Source organism: Platichthys flesus, chromosome 23 (genome assembly GCF_949316205.1).
Source record: "Platichthys flesus chromosome 23, fPlaFle2.1, whole genome shotgun sequence".
In the NCBI taxonomy this organism is placed as follows: domain Eukaryota; kingdom Metazoa; phylum Chordata; class Actinopteri; order Pleuronectiformes; family Pleuronectidae; genus Platichthys; species Platichthys flesus.
In genome coordinates, this window is record NC_084967.1 from 7,034,054 (window position 1) to 7,050,358 (window position 16,305).

A 16,305-nucleotide genomic window follows, 5' to 3' on the forward strand; every position below is an offset into this window, starting at 1 on the left:
CCTGCTAACACGCTGGCAGGTTGTCTGACACATTTCCTCTGAGAGGTTCCTTGATATTGAGGTTATTCTCGATGAATGGATTGGGAAAATGGTTCGTCTCTGGATTTGAGTCATGCACAAAGAGTGGAAAACCTTCATTTGATATACTGGATTATCCGACTAAAAAAAAAAATTCTTCATAATGGATCCAATTTTGAACACATAACTGCTTATTAGAATATAGTCTAGTTGACCCAGTAATGCTTTGTACCTGACCCAGCTCTACAGTATAATGTTCTCTATTATACATGCTGTCTGCATGGTGTCCATAGTAACAAGCAGTTATTTTCGACCATGCATCATCAGTCAGGAGCTTAGCGACCAATCTCATCATCGTCCTACTGATGGAAGGACATAAGTGAAGCAGAAAGAAGGAGGGAAAGCAAAGCATTCAAGTCCAATGAACAAATAACTGTGAAACCCACCAAGAAATACATGAAGAAAGTCCTGCCTTTTAAAGTGGATTCACAGCATCAAAAGCTGCTTGTGTCCTAAAGAGAAAAAAATGCATGCTTGTACGGACATTTAATCACAGTTCACGTCTCATTTTCAGAAGATACTTTATACCTTGATGTCAGAACAGTGGGTATGTTGATGCATGAGTCTACACCACAGGGCAGCCTCAGTTTACAGAGCACATGTGTGTTTAAACAGGCCTCTTGTCAAGACATTATAGTAATCTTCTGACTCCAAACTGAAAATTGTTGAAAAATAAGTGCGCTCCCTAATTACATTCAGTGATGTCATTGTGACATCGTTTCATCATCAAAATACCATGTAGAAACTCCATAATGGCGTGCATTGCGTCCTTACAAGCTTTGTGAAGTTTGCATATTCCAGTGAGGCAAAACACATGGTTTAGGATGTGTGGTTGGAGCATATTAACATGACTGTAACCATGAAATACAGAGTGAAAGGATAACATCGCAAACTACACGCAATTGCACTCAGTCCACCTCAAGTCAAAAAGAAAAAAAACATAGCAATGAATGAATGATTAAACGTTGTTTCTTTGTCGTGACTTGACAGAAACCCAGCTACACATTGTTCTTGTAATCCATCCTCTAAATATTTGATGCTTTACAATGTCGTTTGGATCGCAGCCTCGACACACATGCATGCACACCCTCCCAGACAACACACACACACACACGTACACCTTTTTGGGCAGGCTCTGTCGCAGTCCCTCACCTCCAGTCGTACCCCTGGTAGGGGAATTAGGCCGTTTCCACTCATGAAACTTTCAGTTGCGCTGACGGCAAGGAGCTGTTCTCTTCTGCTCTACTCAGCTCCCTTTTATTTTTTCCATTTTAAAACTTTGTCTCTTTTCATCTCATCGGCAATTCTTCCACTGTCCTCCCACCTCTTCTCCTCGTAATTTTCTTCTCCACTTACCCTTCTAGTTTTCTATCCTTCCGTTAAGCCTTGCTGTCCTAATGTCCAACTCTTGACCTCACTCTTCACCAGACAGCTAGATTTGTTAGGTTAGGGTTTTCTGCACAAAAGGGCCCACAGCATGTAATGTCTACCACACAGCCTCCTTGTGAATGCATGAGTGCTTTTCTAATCTTCAGTTTAAGAGACAGTGCACTTAAATTATGACAGCTTGCTCTCCGCTCAAGGATTCCTAGATTATCCTCAGTAAGTTTCTGTAAGCGCGTGTTCCTTTGCTTGTCAGCGTGTATTCCTGTGTTTGTTCGAGTCCTCAACATGCCGACCTTCCCTCTGAGTCGAACATGTTCCTTTCTCTCTGTTGTTGCACAGGCGGCTTTTCAACACGACTCAAAAATGCATTATTTGTTCACTTCCAAACAACCTTACTCTCCCCCTCCTGCAGATTAATTTGCCTGTTTTGACAAATGTCCTCAACGCACAGTGAGTGTTTGGTCTCTCACAAATGTAGATAATGAACAGAAAGACCTTACCCTCTGTGATTGAGTCTGTGTGCGTGTGCGTTTCAAGGGAGATTTTAACCTGAGTGTTGTAATGTCTCCGTTGTGGTCCTCTCTCTGCGGCGTGGCCATCTGCTCAGTAGCCTGATCCAGCATAAGGCTGCTTTTGGTCTTTCTCTAGATCTCTGTCATCCTCTCTTGCTGTTCTGCCTACCCTCTTCTTCCTCTTTGTCTTGTGCTTTTTTGCCTTTAGTGTCGTTTTTTTCCCCTTTTTTTATTTAATCACTATCTTAAGAAAAGGAAGCGACAGAAGGGAGGAATGATTCACATCAAAACACACAGATCCACACCTCTCTTCCCCCGTACACAGACAGACGGGCCGACAGACAGGGACCAAATTATCTCTGTTGCATGGAGCATGAAATTAGCAAGTAGCTCAGTGTGGCAGCATTAGCATGACTGTTAAAGGGATACTGTGACATTTTCAGCTTCTTCAACATGGTTCTTTTTCTATATGGATGGTCAAATTTCCCGGAGCAGGGAGCTGTCAAGTTGTGTTAATGTACTTTGTAAGATGTGATCTTATGTGTGCATTCCAGACAGGGGAGTTTGAATATACTGCAACATTGAGGAAACTTTTACACTATGAAGAATTCTAAATCTAGTGTGATGTGTTAGTTACAGCAGCGGATCTGCTGGTTCAGGAAGCTGGGGATCATGGGTAATATCCACTGTTCATCTCCGTTTCATTTCAGTGAGTGGGACTGCGCTGTCAGAGCTCCCGCTTTGTTTTGTCTCTACATGAAAACAACTTAATCACTCAGACACGGAGCCCGGCAGAATTAATCACTGCATGTGGCTGCAGAGGACGCTGTTGCTCAGTCAAAGTGACTTAGTGTTGCTTTAATCAGCGGTGACAAGTAACTAAGTACATATATTCAAGGTGAAGTCACCTTTCCGAAATGCATTGCGTCATTTAGACCTTCCTATCCTTTAGCTCACTCACAAAGTTGTGCTAAAGTCAATCATCAGACTACTCAAGGGCTACATGTATTCTGGCGTGAATATCAATATAAAGTACTTACGTGCCACCTGAATAAAAGAGAGACTGCGACCATTCCAGAGGGAAGTGGCCCTCCTCACTTTTTCTGCCACCCTGTCTTCCATCTACTGTAGTGGTTGTCCCTGTAGTCACTCGGAACAATAAGACAGGCCTCAGTAGTCAGGACCCCGGCCGTACACGTACAAGCACACGCACACGCACATACACACACACATACACACACACACAGCCACACACGCACACACAATCTTACCATCTTCCAGAAACGCCCTCATATCTCTGACCCTCTGTCACACTCCCACTGGCATGAGCGTCAGCATTTCTCTACTTCTTTTCTTTTTCTTTTATTGTCTCAGTCTGACACTGTCGCCCTATGGCATGAGCACAGATAGCCCCAATTGCACAGTTAATGTAATGTCCATGCATTAATGTAATGGCTTGCATTATAGTGTTTGTAATTTCCTCGTCACTGTATGTTTTCACTCTAACGTGCTGTATGGGTGCGCTCATCCGTATGTTTTAGACACCAGTGACTTTATTTCAGGGCTTTTCTTTAGATTCAGGCTCTGGACGCGTGAATGTAACTTGTATGTACTGTACATACACCGCACATTCATCCACTGTACATGCATTCACTCTGCTGCGTTTTGAAACATCCTCATTCATAGTGTTTTCTGGAATTGAGCAGCGAAGTGCAAATAAGACAATCTGCTTCCTGTATACACCATGCATGCACAGTGCTGGTGTGGTAATAGGGACAGGGAGGATTACTCATACAGAAATAAAACAGTATGGATGTAGCCACAGAGAAACTAAATGTGTTTTTTCATCCATGGAGGGAACATAGGTGCTAAAGTGTAGATCTAAGCTATACCAGATAACAATTTAAAACTGTAAACAACAATAACATATGAAAAAGACACATCGTTGAGGATCAGGAGCACTTTTACATTAGCAGCAACAACTTGAATATAGTGAAGGTGCATTTCAATATGTTTTCTCCTCTTGTATTAATCTTTGCTGGTGCTGAGGGAATTTTGGCAAAGCAAGTCTTAAAATATGCACGATTTAAGTTGCGCTGCTTCCTGATCACTGATGCTGCTGCTGTTGAACGCTTGCAGGTACAGTAACAAAAGCAGCCATCTCCCCTGGCTGCTGGCATGACCAGCACTTCACAATCGTAAACTCCACCGGTGGAAAACAGTGTTTGGAAGCAGCTTTTGTGCACCATTCCTTGTTGATATATAAACACACAGTCCACCGCCATGAGTCTTTCTGACGGCGATGATCCCCTGTTGGCTCAGTAATAAGTTACCCTGCCCAGCAGTTCTTTATTTGAAGCTGTGTAGTTCATCGCCATCACTCTGCCAATCTCAAGAACCTCCTGGTGACTGGGGCTGCAAGAATTTATATTTTCTTACAGTTGAATGCACGTGAGATGTACAAACACAAAAAAGTCTTTGGTCTGTGAGAGGCCGCTGCGTCGGCACGTGCCACCAGACTCCTCACTCATCATACACATAAACACTGAGTGAGGTGGAACAGAAACAGGAGGCAGCCCAAATCCACTCAAGCCCTGGCAAGGTGGGATTTCAGATTTGTATTACTTTGGCTGTTGTTTCCCTTGTGATTAACCTTAGTGCTTGTTAATTTTAAACATAGCCTAAAGCGAGGTACCACATCGGAGGAGCACACACCAACAAAAACTCTGCTGAAGTTGATTTTGAATGTATTTAGAGCCATTCCTCTAAAACACTTCACCCTCTACAAGCCTCCTGCTTTCAGGTTTAAATGGACGGCATCATGACTTGCTACTAGTCATCAGTCTCTTCTTCTTAAATAATTTACAAGTCAAACTGGCTGGTCCTTGCCATGTATTTAGATTCATCCTGCAGTCACACGCCTGAACCATCGCACCCTTTGCAGCACTAAGGGACGGTTTGTATGGAAGAATACTGGTACGACTTGTAGCAGTTCTCGCCAATCACTCCGACAGTCATGTTCATATACATATAAAATGAAAAGAGCTGTAAAACTGCCACTCCAGTGCCAGCGTGTCATCATATTCTATCTGTGTAATCCTTGCATCAGTTTAAACCTGCTCGTTTATCATCTTACGTCACCCTGCTGCACCATCACCTTGTCATCTCGTCTGGGGTCGGTTAGTCCCACATCAGGCCGGCTTGCTTTGGAGGGACTAGACTCATCAGACAGCAGATGCAGCAGTTTTATCATGCAGTGACATTGCTCTTTTCCTTCTCACTCTGCATTCCACATTCCCTTTCCCTCGTTTCTTCACCTTTAGCCTCGCATCCTGTCTGCACTCCCCCTAACTTCTTGCTCCTCTCCCTATCGACTCCTCTCCCTTTACCCCGTCACCCGTTTTCCCCCAGTGTCCGTCCCAATTTCTCCATACTTGATCAGCAGCGGTTGTCAGTCACAGTCCCACTGTCTGGGCCAATATGGCTGCCCTGACACAAGGGGGGAGGGTAAGGAGGACATAGAATAACAATGGAGGAGAAGAGGAGGTAAAGACAAGTTTGACAGAGTCACCTTGGCTACCTTGACAAACTTTATTTTTTAAATCATAACGATGAGAATGTCCGAAGCAGCGTAGTGGATGAATAGGCCAGAAGTGAGGGATAGATTGTGGACTCTGAGAAAAATGGAAAAAGAGAGTGATAGGTGCGATGGGAGAGACGTTTATTCATTTTTGTTTGCTAATTCTGTACAATACAGATTTTTTAAGTTTTTAATAAATTGGACTATCTATATTTCATGTACATTAACTGAAGTTTGGGGTGAGAATAATTTAGCTTTGCTTATATAAGCTCAGCTTAGAAAGCATGGAGTTACAGCCTGCTTAGCTTACTGTCAAGTTCCAAAAATGCAACTACCAACCTAAAGCTACATCATAGTAGGTTGGTTTGTTTTTTTTCCTCAGATTTAAAAACTAATTAAGTTATCTCAGGTCCTAGCTCTTTATCAGGGAGACATTCCTGTGTTATCAACCTTCTAAGCTCAATTTCAACAGAAACTAACAAGTACATTTCTTAATTTGCTGAACTACACCTTGTAATATTTAAAATCCAATAGCATTGTTTCTAATTTGCAGCTCAAACGTGAGCCTTGGAGCACTATTTATGGTGATTTGAATTAGTCTTAATATGACTGTGATGAAATGCATGATTAGTAGTCGGCAACCGATGGGTGTCTTTGTCATTAATGAATCTGTCTAGAAACCTTTTTAGATTAACCTCCTTCTTCAGTTCTCTATGGCCTGTGGGCACCGGCATCTACAATTTGTTTAAATGTATTAATGCATAGGATACTAATGTGTGAAATTGCTCCTTTGGTAGCATATACAAACCTGTGTTTTATTTCCATTACAGCAGAGTGAGCCATGTTCATATCAGAGCCTGCTTGAATGTATTTAAAAAGCTCTTTGAACTTTTCACAGACATACAAATCAATTGCTATCAGAGCAACAAAAAATAAAAGAACATATGCCAATTCAATGTTTATTATTATTCATTAATATGAAAAGTTTGTGACACAAGAAACATTTTCTTGTGTCAAATGCTTGAAACTGACCAAAACCCTTTTGAAAAATAGATTGTGCAGTCCTACCCAGGAATACATTTTTAAGCAAAGACTTTACAGCATGTATTAAACAACGACCAAAGAAGCTATTCATAATGCACGCAAATAACTTTCCACAACTTAATGTGACTGTCAAGTTGGACATAAAATATAAATGCATGTAATGTATTAATAAACATTAAATCAGGGTTGAGCAATCAATTCTATCAAATTTATTTAATCAAATTAAGTGTTTCAAATTCTCACATATTAGCTGGAACTGTTTTGCTTTATAATTGATGTGAAGCATAAAATGATTACCAAAGTGGGAGATTTATTTTTTGTTAGTGAGCTAATCGGCTAATCTTTTGAGCACTAATGAGCTTCAAACACTTATCTCTTAGTAGTGCCTGTCAGTCAAGCCCAGAGTGAATTAATACAGATACTCTGCTTTTAAGTGTATTCATTCTAGATCATTAATAAGTACAGACATTTTTAATGTCCATAAAAATCGAATGGACATTTTTTTTAGATATCCCTGACATTCCGAAAAGAGAAGCATTACTATGAAGATGTGACCACTGATGCTGTGGTGCCTCAGCTACTTTCTCATAAAGTGATAAAGTTGTAGTTTTGTGTCTTTTTTTGATTTTATTTTTCCTGCCATTTTCCAGCGGCCAGCAGCAGAGTGGGTCACATGGTGTAAACAGAAACCATTCCTGCTGTAACCAGGGCAGTGGATAGATTTCAAGTTAACGGTGGATCGCCATGGAAATGATAGGTGGCAAATCAAAATTTCAAGAGCACTTGTTAATGCAAGTTTTTGTTAATATAAGATAAATCCCTTTGTACTTTGTGAAGTGTCCTCTCACAGTCATATTAATGAGAAAGTTGGAGAAGAGGGTGTCAATGAGATGAAGGAGGTAACAGTATGTGAGATGGAGGGGTGATCGAGAAAGAGGTAGGGAGGTGGAAAGAGAAATAGTTTCACACGGGTTCACCGGTGCCTTCACCAAAACACACACACACACACACACACACACACACACACACACACACACACACACACACACACACACACACACACACACACACACACAGGAGAAAGGAAATTAATACTGTGCAAATCTTCGGGGACTGATAAACATTGTGCTCCCATGTGCCGCTCGTGTCACACTTATCTGTGTGTGTGTATGTGCTTGCTTAAGTTGTTTAGATTGAAGCTGCAAGGTTAGACCAACAAGCTATTCACTTGCCAGTTTACAACTCGCATCACGCTACGTCTCGCTGTTCACAAACAACCCTACTTTTCCACCATTCCCTCAATACACTCTCTCTCATTTTTCTTTTTCCCTGTTTCCCTCTCTCACTCTCACACATGCACATAAAAACACTCTCAATTGGGAGATTCTGTATTGTGTTAACTAAGTAGGAGGCAAAGTAGGAGGAAACCCGAACAAAAGGAAACTTAGACAGAGGCGTAGAGAGGAGGAATCTGTCTTAAAAGCCCAAACACAAGAGAAACAACATTGTTTTTAAAAGAAATTAGTTTTTAATGAAAAGTATTCGGAGAAGCAAAAAAAGGAGAAAAATCCACAGGAACTTGGTGACATAAGCTGATCTTTGAAGGAAGATACAATATATTCTTCCAGTGCTGGGCCTTTCATTTCCAATTCCAAAAGCACACTTACAAAACAGTGCCACTTTTTGCAGATTTTTTGGAAAATGACTTTGTCAAGGCGTTTCATCGTTTTTGGGGTGATCTCAAAATCTTCATCCTCGATTTCCACCCATATGTTTTCATCAGTTGTCGATGATTGCGTTTGGTGATCTGAGATAGTCCAACACCTTTGCTTTATCAAAGATCCTATGAACCAGCTTCATAACAATTATCCTGATGAGTAATTTCCTTCCGTCCTCTGCTGGCTCTTGCTCTTCGCTGTATTCTTCCATGAATTCAGAAGTGGTCACCTCGCTTTCTGAGCCAGACCCTTGACTATCTGCCCAGCGTAGACTGGCCCCACCGATCGAGCCCTCTGACACAGCTTTTTCCAAAGTATGTGTTATCACCCTTGAAGTGAGAGTTTCTGCCTGTGTGTGAAGCCAACACCTCATTACTCCAAGGAAACACCACAACATGGCAAGGATGTCAGCTGATAGGATAGCACGTGGTGGTAAAACCATTAAGCTTATGCGCTTTGGTCCTGAGGTGATCTTGGGTCTCATCCTATCAATGTGATTGTTGAGGATATTTTCCCTCTCTTTAACTGTAATCATGTAAATTAGCAAAAGATTTGCCAAACATGGCTGCCTTACAGACCTTGTGCGTAGCCTCTGGCTCTTCACCTGTGCCAGAGACACCACAACAATGAAAAAACATTTCTGTGTCAGGCTAAATAATACCTTGCTTATTAAATTTTAATGCAGCATACTATCAAGGTAGACACATCAGAGTGAAGAGCCTGAGTATATTTGTGTGTGAGTTGTATCCCCTTATGTACGTTTGGGGACCGCACACACAGACACATCCAGTGATTCCATGAATTTGAAGCTGTAGTAACATCTGGGGGAGCGTAACCCCTGGACGAGCATGCCAGAGTGCATTCAGGAAATGTCACGCTTTAAGATGCAATTGGGATTTTGTGTCCCACCTTTATGGGACATTTTCTTCTAATTCACTTCCATTCGAATGCCCTGGTAATTATCTGGTCTGGGATATGGCTCATGAGAGAGAGAGGAAAAAAGGAACATCTCATCTTTTGTCTTTCCCTCTCTGTAATCCCCTCATTCATTGCTGAGCCATAAAAATAGAGAGCCAAACAGGGTGTTTAAAGAAAAACAGCAGTGCATAGATGAGGGGATTTGTCTATATTTTTTGTCTATATTGCTTTCCTAATGTCTTGATTTTGACAGAAACCTTTGTAAATGTATTTTTCTGCCATAAACACACACGTGTGTATATGTCAGTGTATATTTCTTGAAATTAAAAGCGATGAAAACACTGACTTAAGATATTCTGAACAGCATTTCCCACAGATGTTATTCAATACAGAAAATGTGCACAAACTCATCTCATGCTGTTTCCGAGTGATAAGGATAAAGGGAAATGCATTTTATGCCTCATGCGGACAGTAACAACTTCATGGACGACAGCGTGAGCAAGCTGCAAATAGCGCTGCACACATAAACAATGCAGTAACGGAGCAAAACACCAAGTTGGAGAGCACACTTTCAGAGAAGTGTAAAAATAATGTTTTGGGTTGTTGTGAAACGGAAAAATTCAGAATATAGCAGGTGCCACAGTCTAGATAATAAATGAGATACACTGCTGAATAGACTGAGAATCCGTCTTTATGTCTAGCTGAGATGAAGGTTGTTTTATGACTGTGTATTGTTAAGCCCTGTTGTCAACGTCTTCATCTTTCTCTCACCAGGCCGAACCAGAGGGCTTCTCCCATTTCCACCTCTACGTGTGTGCAGCCTTCCTGGTGAGGTGGAGGAAAGAGATTCTAGACGAGAGGGATTTTCAGGTAATTCGCACACAAGACACAGGGGGCGCCATTAAACCTTTCTCTTTCCAGTTGGCAGTGAGACACAGATTGGCATTCACACAGAGTAAAGACACGCACACTGCATACTTTCATACTGATGGTGATATACTTTACATACTGCAGCTTCATATGTGTGTAAATTAATTTCAGTTGCTCCGGCCGTGTAGAGGAAAGCCACTTTAACAGAGTCCACCAGGCTGTTCATGGCCTACATCGCTCTCCATTACCGCCCTGGTCATTAACTGTGGGGTTCAAAAGTCGTTGTGAGTGCATTAGTAGATGGCAGTAGACAGCTGCCAGAAGGTGACTTTGGTTGCCAGCTCACTTGGGGGATCTGGCTTCTTAACAGTAGCAACACAGCTGAATATCATCACATACAAACATGATTGCTGCTCTTTGGCTGCTTTCTCCTCCTCCCTTTTTTTTTTTACTTCTGTGAGCGCTGTCATATTGAGTCTTTTTTTCATTTTCGAGGTTTTTTGGGGTTCTTTTTTAACATATTTTCACTTTATTCTTCATTGCTCAACCATGCAACTCATTTCTTAGTTTTTTTGCATTCTGGTGGTCAAACATTTGTTAGTTTTTTGGTTATTGTTATTTAGTTTCCCCTCTTATTTTATTCTGGATTATCCTAATAACCTAACAAGCCCAAACATTTACCCCAAAACACAAACTTTAGAGCGTTTCCCTCTGTACAATCCTCTGTTTTACCTTCTGGCTGTGTTGCTATACAGACTACCAAGTGTTTTGCCATGGGCAAAGTATCCACCCCAGTGAAGATGAGAGAAAAAGAGGAGGTGTAAGGGAAGACGATCAGGGTGGTAATGAGAGGGTAGCAAGAGAGGTAGGATTAAGAACAGATTATACTTGAGAGCAAAGAGAGGGAAGACATTCTTTTTTTACATGAAGAGCAAATTTATGGTGTGGCAGACTTTTTTGTAATTTTATTTTCATGAATGCTCACGATGATTAGGTTAATCTGCCTGTGCACTGGGCTGCAGTTTTATTTAAGTAGAAAATTAAAAATTATATTTAGGTTCAGTAACATACATCTTAAAGCATGTTATAACTATACTCAAAATAGTTTTCCAAAGTCTAAGCAATGAGGGTCAGTGACACCTTGGATCATAGATCCTGTGATCTTTGCCATTGTTCAGAATGTTATTTATCTTTGTAGTTGTATTATTGTTCTTAATTTTATTCATGCACATCCGACTTTGCTGTCACTTTCCTGAGGTGGTTGTATCAAAGAAAATAAGCATAAAAAAATTACAGCTAATGCAAAGGTTGATAAAATTGCATAATGTGAGTCGCTGATATTGACATTCAAGCCATTTTTTTCTTTTTGGCTCCTACCGCGTAACAAATCAGACATCATCTTCAAAAGCAACACTAGTCAGAGGGTTAGGGCTCTGAAGAAGCTGTGTTTTAGAAGGAGGCGAGCTGATTAGAAAGCATTCACCTGCTGAGTGAGACACTGGAGGCTGTCAGAGTTTGAAGATTAGACATCAACTGACTAATCTGTTCTTACTTTCATACTCTTCTCAGCCTCTCCCGGCATTTCCACCTCGTTGAAGATCAAATACGATTATTTTTTTCGATGACTTCCATTTCAGATTAAACTCAAGGATTGCTTTTCTTTTTAATGGATTCCTGCAGCGTTTTGAACTATGCACACAGAAAATCTCTGCAAACCTTTGTGCATTAACGTGAGAGTCAACTCTCATGTTGGAATGGTCTTAATAGAAGATCTGCGCATTAATGGAAATTTTTCCTCATTTGAACAAGACCCGACAGGCTAGCTGAGAGAGGATAAAACTTGTGGGGAGGTCAACAGCGGCAGACCGTGAACTCATAATGAATTCAGGAAGCTTCTAAACACCATCAACTTTTAGACAGCGAAGGCCAGTTTTATTTTTTGCATGATCAGAATGTGTGAACCCATGATTATCAGAGAGGCCTCAGACTATACATAATATTGTTGCGGGGGTGAAAAACTCTTTAATCTATGCATTTCTAAATTCCTCAACGGCCTGGCTGTAGAGTCTGTAATGTTGTTCAATTGGTTAGTCGATCACGTTGGTCTAAATACAACACCTTCTAGAGGATATTTGTACATTCATTATAATTATAATTCCCAGATGATAAACCCTCCAATATTTACATCATCATTATGTTGACATTATTGCCTCTGGCTCCATTTGCACAAAATAGCGGCATTCGGATATTTTAGCTCTATTTCAGGATAGTGGGAGGAATTGGAGATCCGTTCTCCATCTGTATATACAGTCTGTGGGGCAGACTTTGACTGTGCCCCCAATGATGACTTACTGTGGTGATAACATGACTTTTCATATACCACCACCATGAGGTCAACATTGCCCCTTTTTCAGAAAACATCTCTCCAAGATTTCTTACAAACATTTATTGTTCCCAGATGATGACAATAGTTGACTTTGATGGTCTTTTATTCCTGTAGCCACCATGAGCCGCACATTTCTAATAACAATGAAATGTCTCAACTGTTGATCGGTAATGAAATTTGCCACACACAATTTTGCCCTCGGGATGAACTGTCTTTGTGATCTCCTGACATGAGCGTGTTAGCATTTTGACATTAGCAGTTAGCTCAAAGCACCACAGCGAGTACAGAGCTGTCAGCAAATGTTTGGAGTTTTAGTCTTTTTCTGCTGTTTGACAAATAATTTAAATCCAAGTCCACAGTGGATATCTTCAACATGCTCTCAGGCACACACCCCACAATCTATGCAAACTTTTGGCAGAAGCAGCTCTGGATCCAAACTCAAAAATCAGTGAGTGCATACTCCTCATGGATACTGCATGGAAACTTTAGGAAATTCTCCCTGCTCTAGAACTATGGTTAAAAGTCTTTTATAGATGTCATGAATTACTGAATAGTGGCCTCGACAGCAGGGAGAACAAGGCCTTCACTCAACAGGCTTTAATTTCAAAATATCCCATTTTTAATATTTTGTCTAATTTTAGTAAAATTTGCCCTGTTTTCTTCCCAGCTCCTGTTTTAGATTTGTGTTGAAGCTGTATGCTGCTAATGCAATCTCAGTGCCGTATCAAGATTTACCCGTTGTCTTCATTAACAAATGAGAATTTGCATTTTGATTTTGCACAAATACCATCAATACCGCAACAATCAGGGACATACTTTAATTCTTTTGTCACTTTCAGGAGTCTGGTTTTATTTTTGTTCCCCACAAGAGAAAACAGTTTCACAGAGACACACACTCACAAGCATTCACTCTAAAAACAGACATTCGTGAACCAACACAGCCAAATGTCATCCTGGCATTTTACCCCTGACCAGGAAACAGCAAATTAGCTCTCATCTGCTTTTTGTTTATGTTTTCCAGTCTGCTGTCTGTATGTAATGTAACACAGACATTCTCTATCTCTATCTGTGTGTGTGTGTGTGCGTGCGTGCGTGCGTGCGCGCATTAGAGTGTGGCTAACTGAGCATCCCGACGGGCCAGGCAACATTTTGGGTTGAGTTGTGCTGATTTGTTTTTACACTTCACATGTCTGTAAATGGGGAAAACAAGCAATCACCGTGTGTATCAGGGACAAAGTAAAACAAACTGAGCACAGCTATATTAACTGCATCGGGTTTGGTCTGAATTAGTTTTCACTCGCATGTGTGTATTGCTTGACTCGGTCTGTTTACATGTCTCTGTGTGTATGTGTGTTTCAAAAATAAAGTGCACCTACATTTGCACAGTTGCTGTTGTTACAGATAAACTGTGTCTTTCAGAACGTACTGTTCATGTTGTCAAATTGATCAGCCAAATATCATACAATTTACTAAGTGTTTTGCTGACAGAGATAATTGTCAACTGGGGGAGGGGGGGAGTCAAGATTTCTTCTGCTCTCAGCTTTAGTGGTTTAATTCCAAGAGATTTCCGCCTGTGATCCACTGAGCCTCAGAGTTCAATCGTGGGCCTGCCAGGTTCTTAAGGGCCTGTTGAACAGCTCCCTTCTCCACATGCTTTACCCAGCAACCCTGATGGCATCCTCTCCTCCGATATCTGCCTTTCTTTCTCTTTCTGTCTTTCTCTGCGACTCTGTCGCTTCGTTTCATGTTGCTAATTCCCAGTCGCTTTGTTTTGCCACTTTTGATTTCTCTACTTGTTCCATTGTTTTCTTCTGTCTGTTTCCTTCTTTGTTTTCCCTCTGGATCTCTGTTTATCCATCTCTTTCTTTTTTTCTCCTCTTTTATCCCCCACACATCACTTCACCCATATCAATGGCATTGTGTGTCAGTTAGTTGGTTCACCGTTTTTATCCATACTGGAGACTTAAATATCTCATCAGCTATTTCATGCATTGCCATGGATTTTTCTACAGGCATTAACGTTTCTCATGAGGATGTGACCTCCTAGTTTTCTCTGAGCTTTCCTCTCTAGCTCTACCAGCAGGTCAGATTTTTCACTTATCCAGTGAAATATTCTAATATCTGCTAAATGGCTTGCCACGATATTTAGCTGAGATACAGTACATGGTCCACAGAAGATTAATTACATTCACTAGTTCTCTTGCAGCAGCATTTAGTTTATATTTCCACAGCTGTTTGTTAGAAATATTCATGATCCCCAGAGGATGGGGTCGACTGAGTTTTCTTGTTGCTAGCAACATTTGAGGTTTCTATTTAAATTTGTTGATTTTGGTATGTGGTCTATCCTAATAAACTTAATTAAATAAACTGTTTAAGGTCCAAACATGTATGGAAGGACCAAAGATGCACTCTTGTAACTTTCACTTGCAAAAAAATATGCGGTGATAACGATAGTTAGCTCAATCCCAGCAATACAATAAAGGTTTCCAACTTATTCCCATCAATCAACTCATTACACAGAATTGCTTCTCTAATTTATCCAGGCCTGGAGGCTATCTAGACCTGTAACAGCTAGATAGCCCATTACAACAGCTTGTTTCATATTATTGCTGTGGTTGATTTTTCCTTTCCTTTGAGTTTGAAACTGGTTTACTCCTGTAATTACTTTACAATTTAAATATTAACTTACATTTTGTTTTGAAATCATAATATTTTGTAATACAATATATTTGATCGCCTTTCAAAGAAACAGAGACATTGAACAAAAAAGTTTGAGGTTCAAGAGTCAAAATAAGTTTATTGTCTCCCCATTTCAAATGTAGAATGCGGCGAGCAGTGGTGTGTGAAAAACTGCTGGCGAGCTACATGCTTGGGGTCTTGGGAGGGGAACACAAATGATTGTTTCCTTTTAATAGTTAATTAAAACATGCATGCAGAAAGTCATTTAAAAAGGATAATTCATGCATTGTTATCAAACATAGTTAGCCGAGTAACCGCAAATCTCCTCCCCTGGTTGTGGGATTGGATTGGTTAAGCCGCTAAATGAAAAGCAGGAGTAGTGTGGCACTCCCTAAGCAATCTGCCATTCACCGTTCCACTTCAGCTCGCACACCACTGCTAACTGCAAGCCTGGACTGCATGGATAAGTAAGCGCGTGCCCAAACACACAACACACACAGCACACACACGTACACACAGTTTTTTTAACACTTTCTGTCGCTCAAAACCTAGCACGACAGCATAAACATGCACATAAACTATTCTTTCTCCATTTTATTCACACATTCATCCAACACCAGGCACACAGACACACAGACACACACACACACACACACACACACACACACACACACACACACACACACACACGCACACACACGCACACACACGCACACACACACACACTGTAATAGTCAAGCCGGTATAATGCAGGTATGTGTTTGCACTGCTGTTTTAAGGAAATGTCAGAACAGACAGGGCCATTTCCATTCAGTCATTACTACCTGGGACCCCAAGTGTGCTACCGCAGAACAGACCTCACAAATGTCTGTGAAAAAAGTTTGCACTCTGGGTTTTCAGCCCACATATATGTGCAGCTGCTTGATTGTGGCTCTTCCCTGCACCCTGGAAATTCCACCAGTCTGAACAACCTGTCGCATTTCACGTGTGGCAAATTAGTATTTTTTTTCATTGTTATTCGGAAACCAAGCAATAACTACGGCCCCGGAAGGCAGACATTCAAGGAGACAAGGGCTGTTGGCAGGTGTTGGCACAAATGTCAACTTGTAAAGGATGCCATAAAGACATGAGGCA

At 41.0% G+C, this 16,305-nt stretch overlaps 1 protein-coding gene across 2 annotated transcripts in view; it reads left to right on the top strand.

The window, feature by feature from the left end:
• tbc1d22a (TBC1 domain family, member 22a) overlaps positions 1 to 16,305 on the top strand; it is a 115,147-nt gene that overhangs the window by 81,662 nt on the left and 17,180 nt on the right. For both annotated transcript variants that reach the window (XM_062382755.1, XM_062382754.1), the window contains exon 13: positions 10,011 to 10,106. In XM_062382755.1, the coding sequence (XP_062238739.1) occupies positions 10,011 to 10,106 (96 nt within the window). The remainder of the gene's footprint in view (positions 1 to 10,010; positions 10,107 to 16,305) is intronic.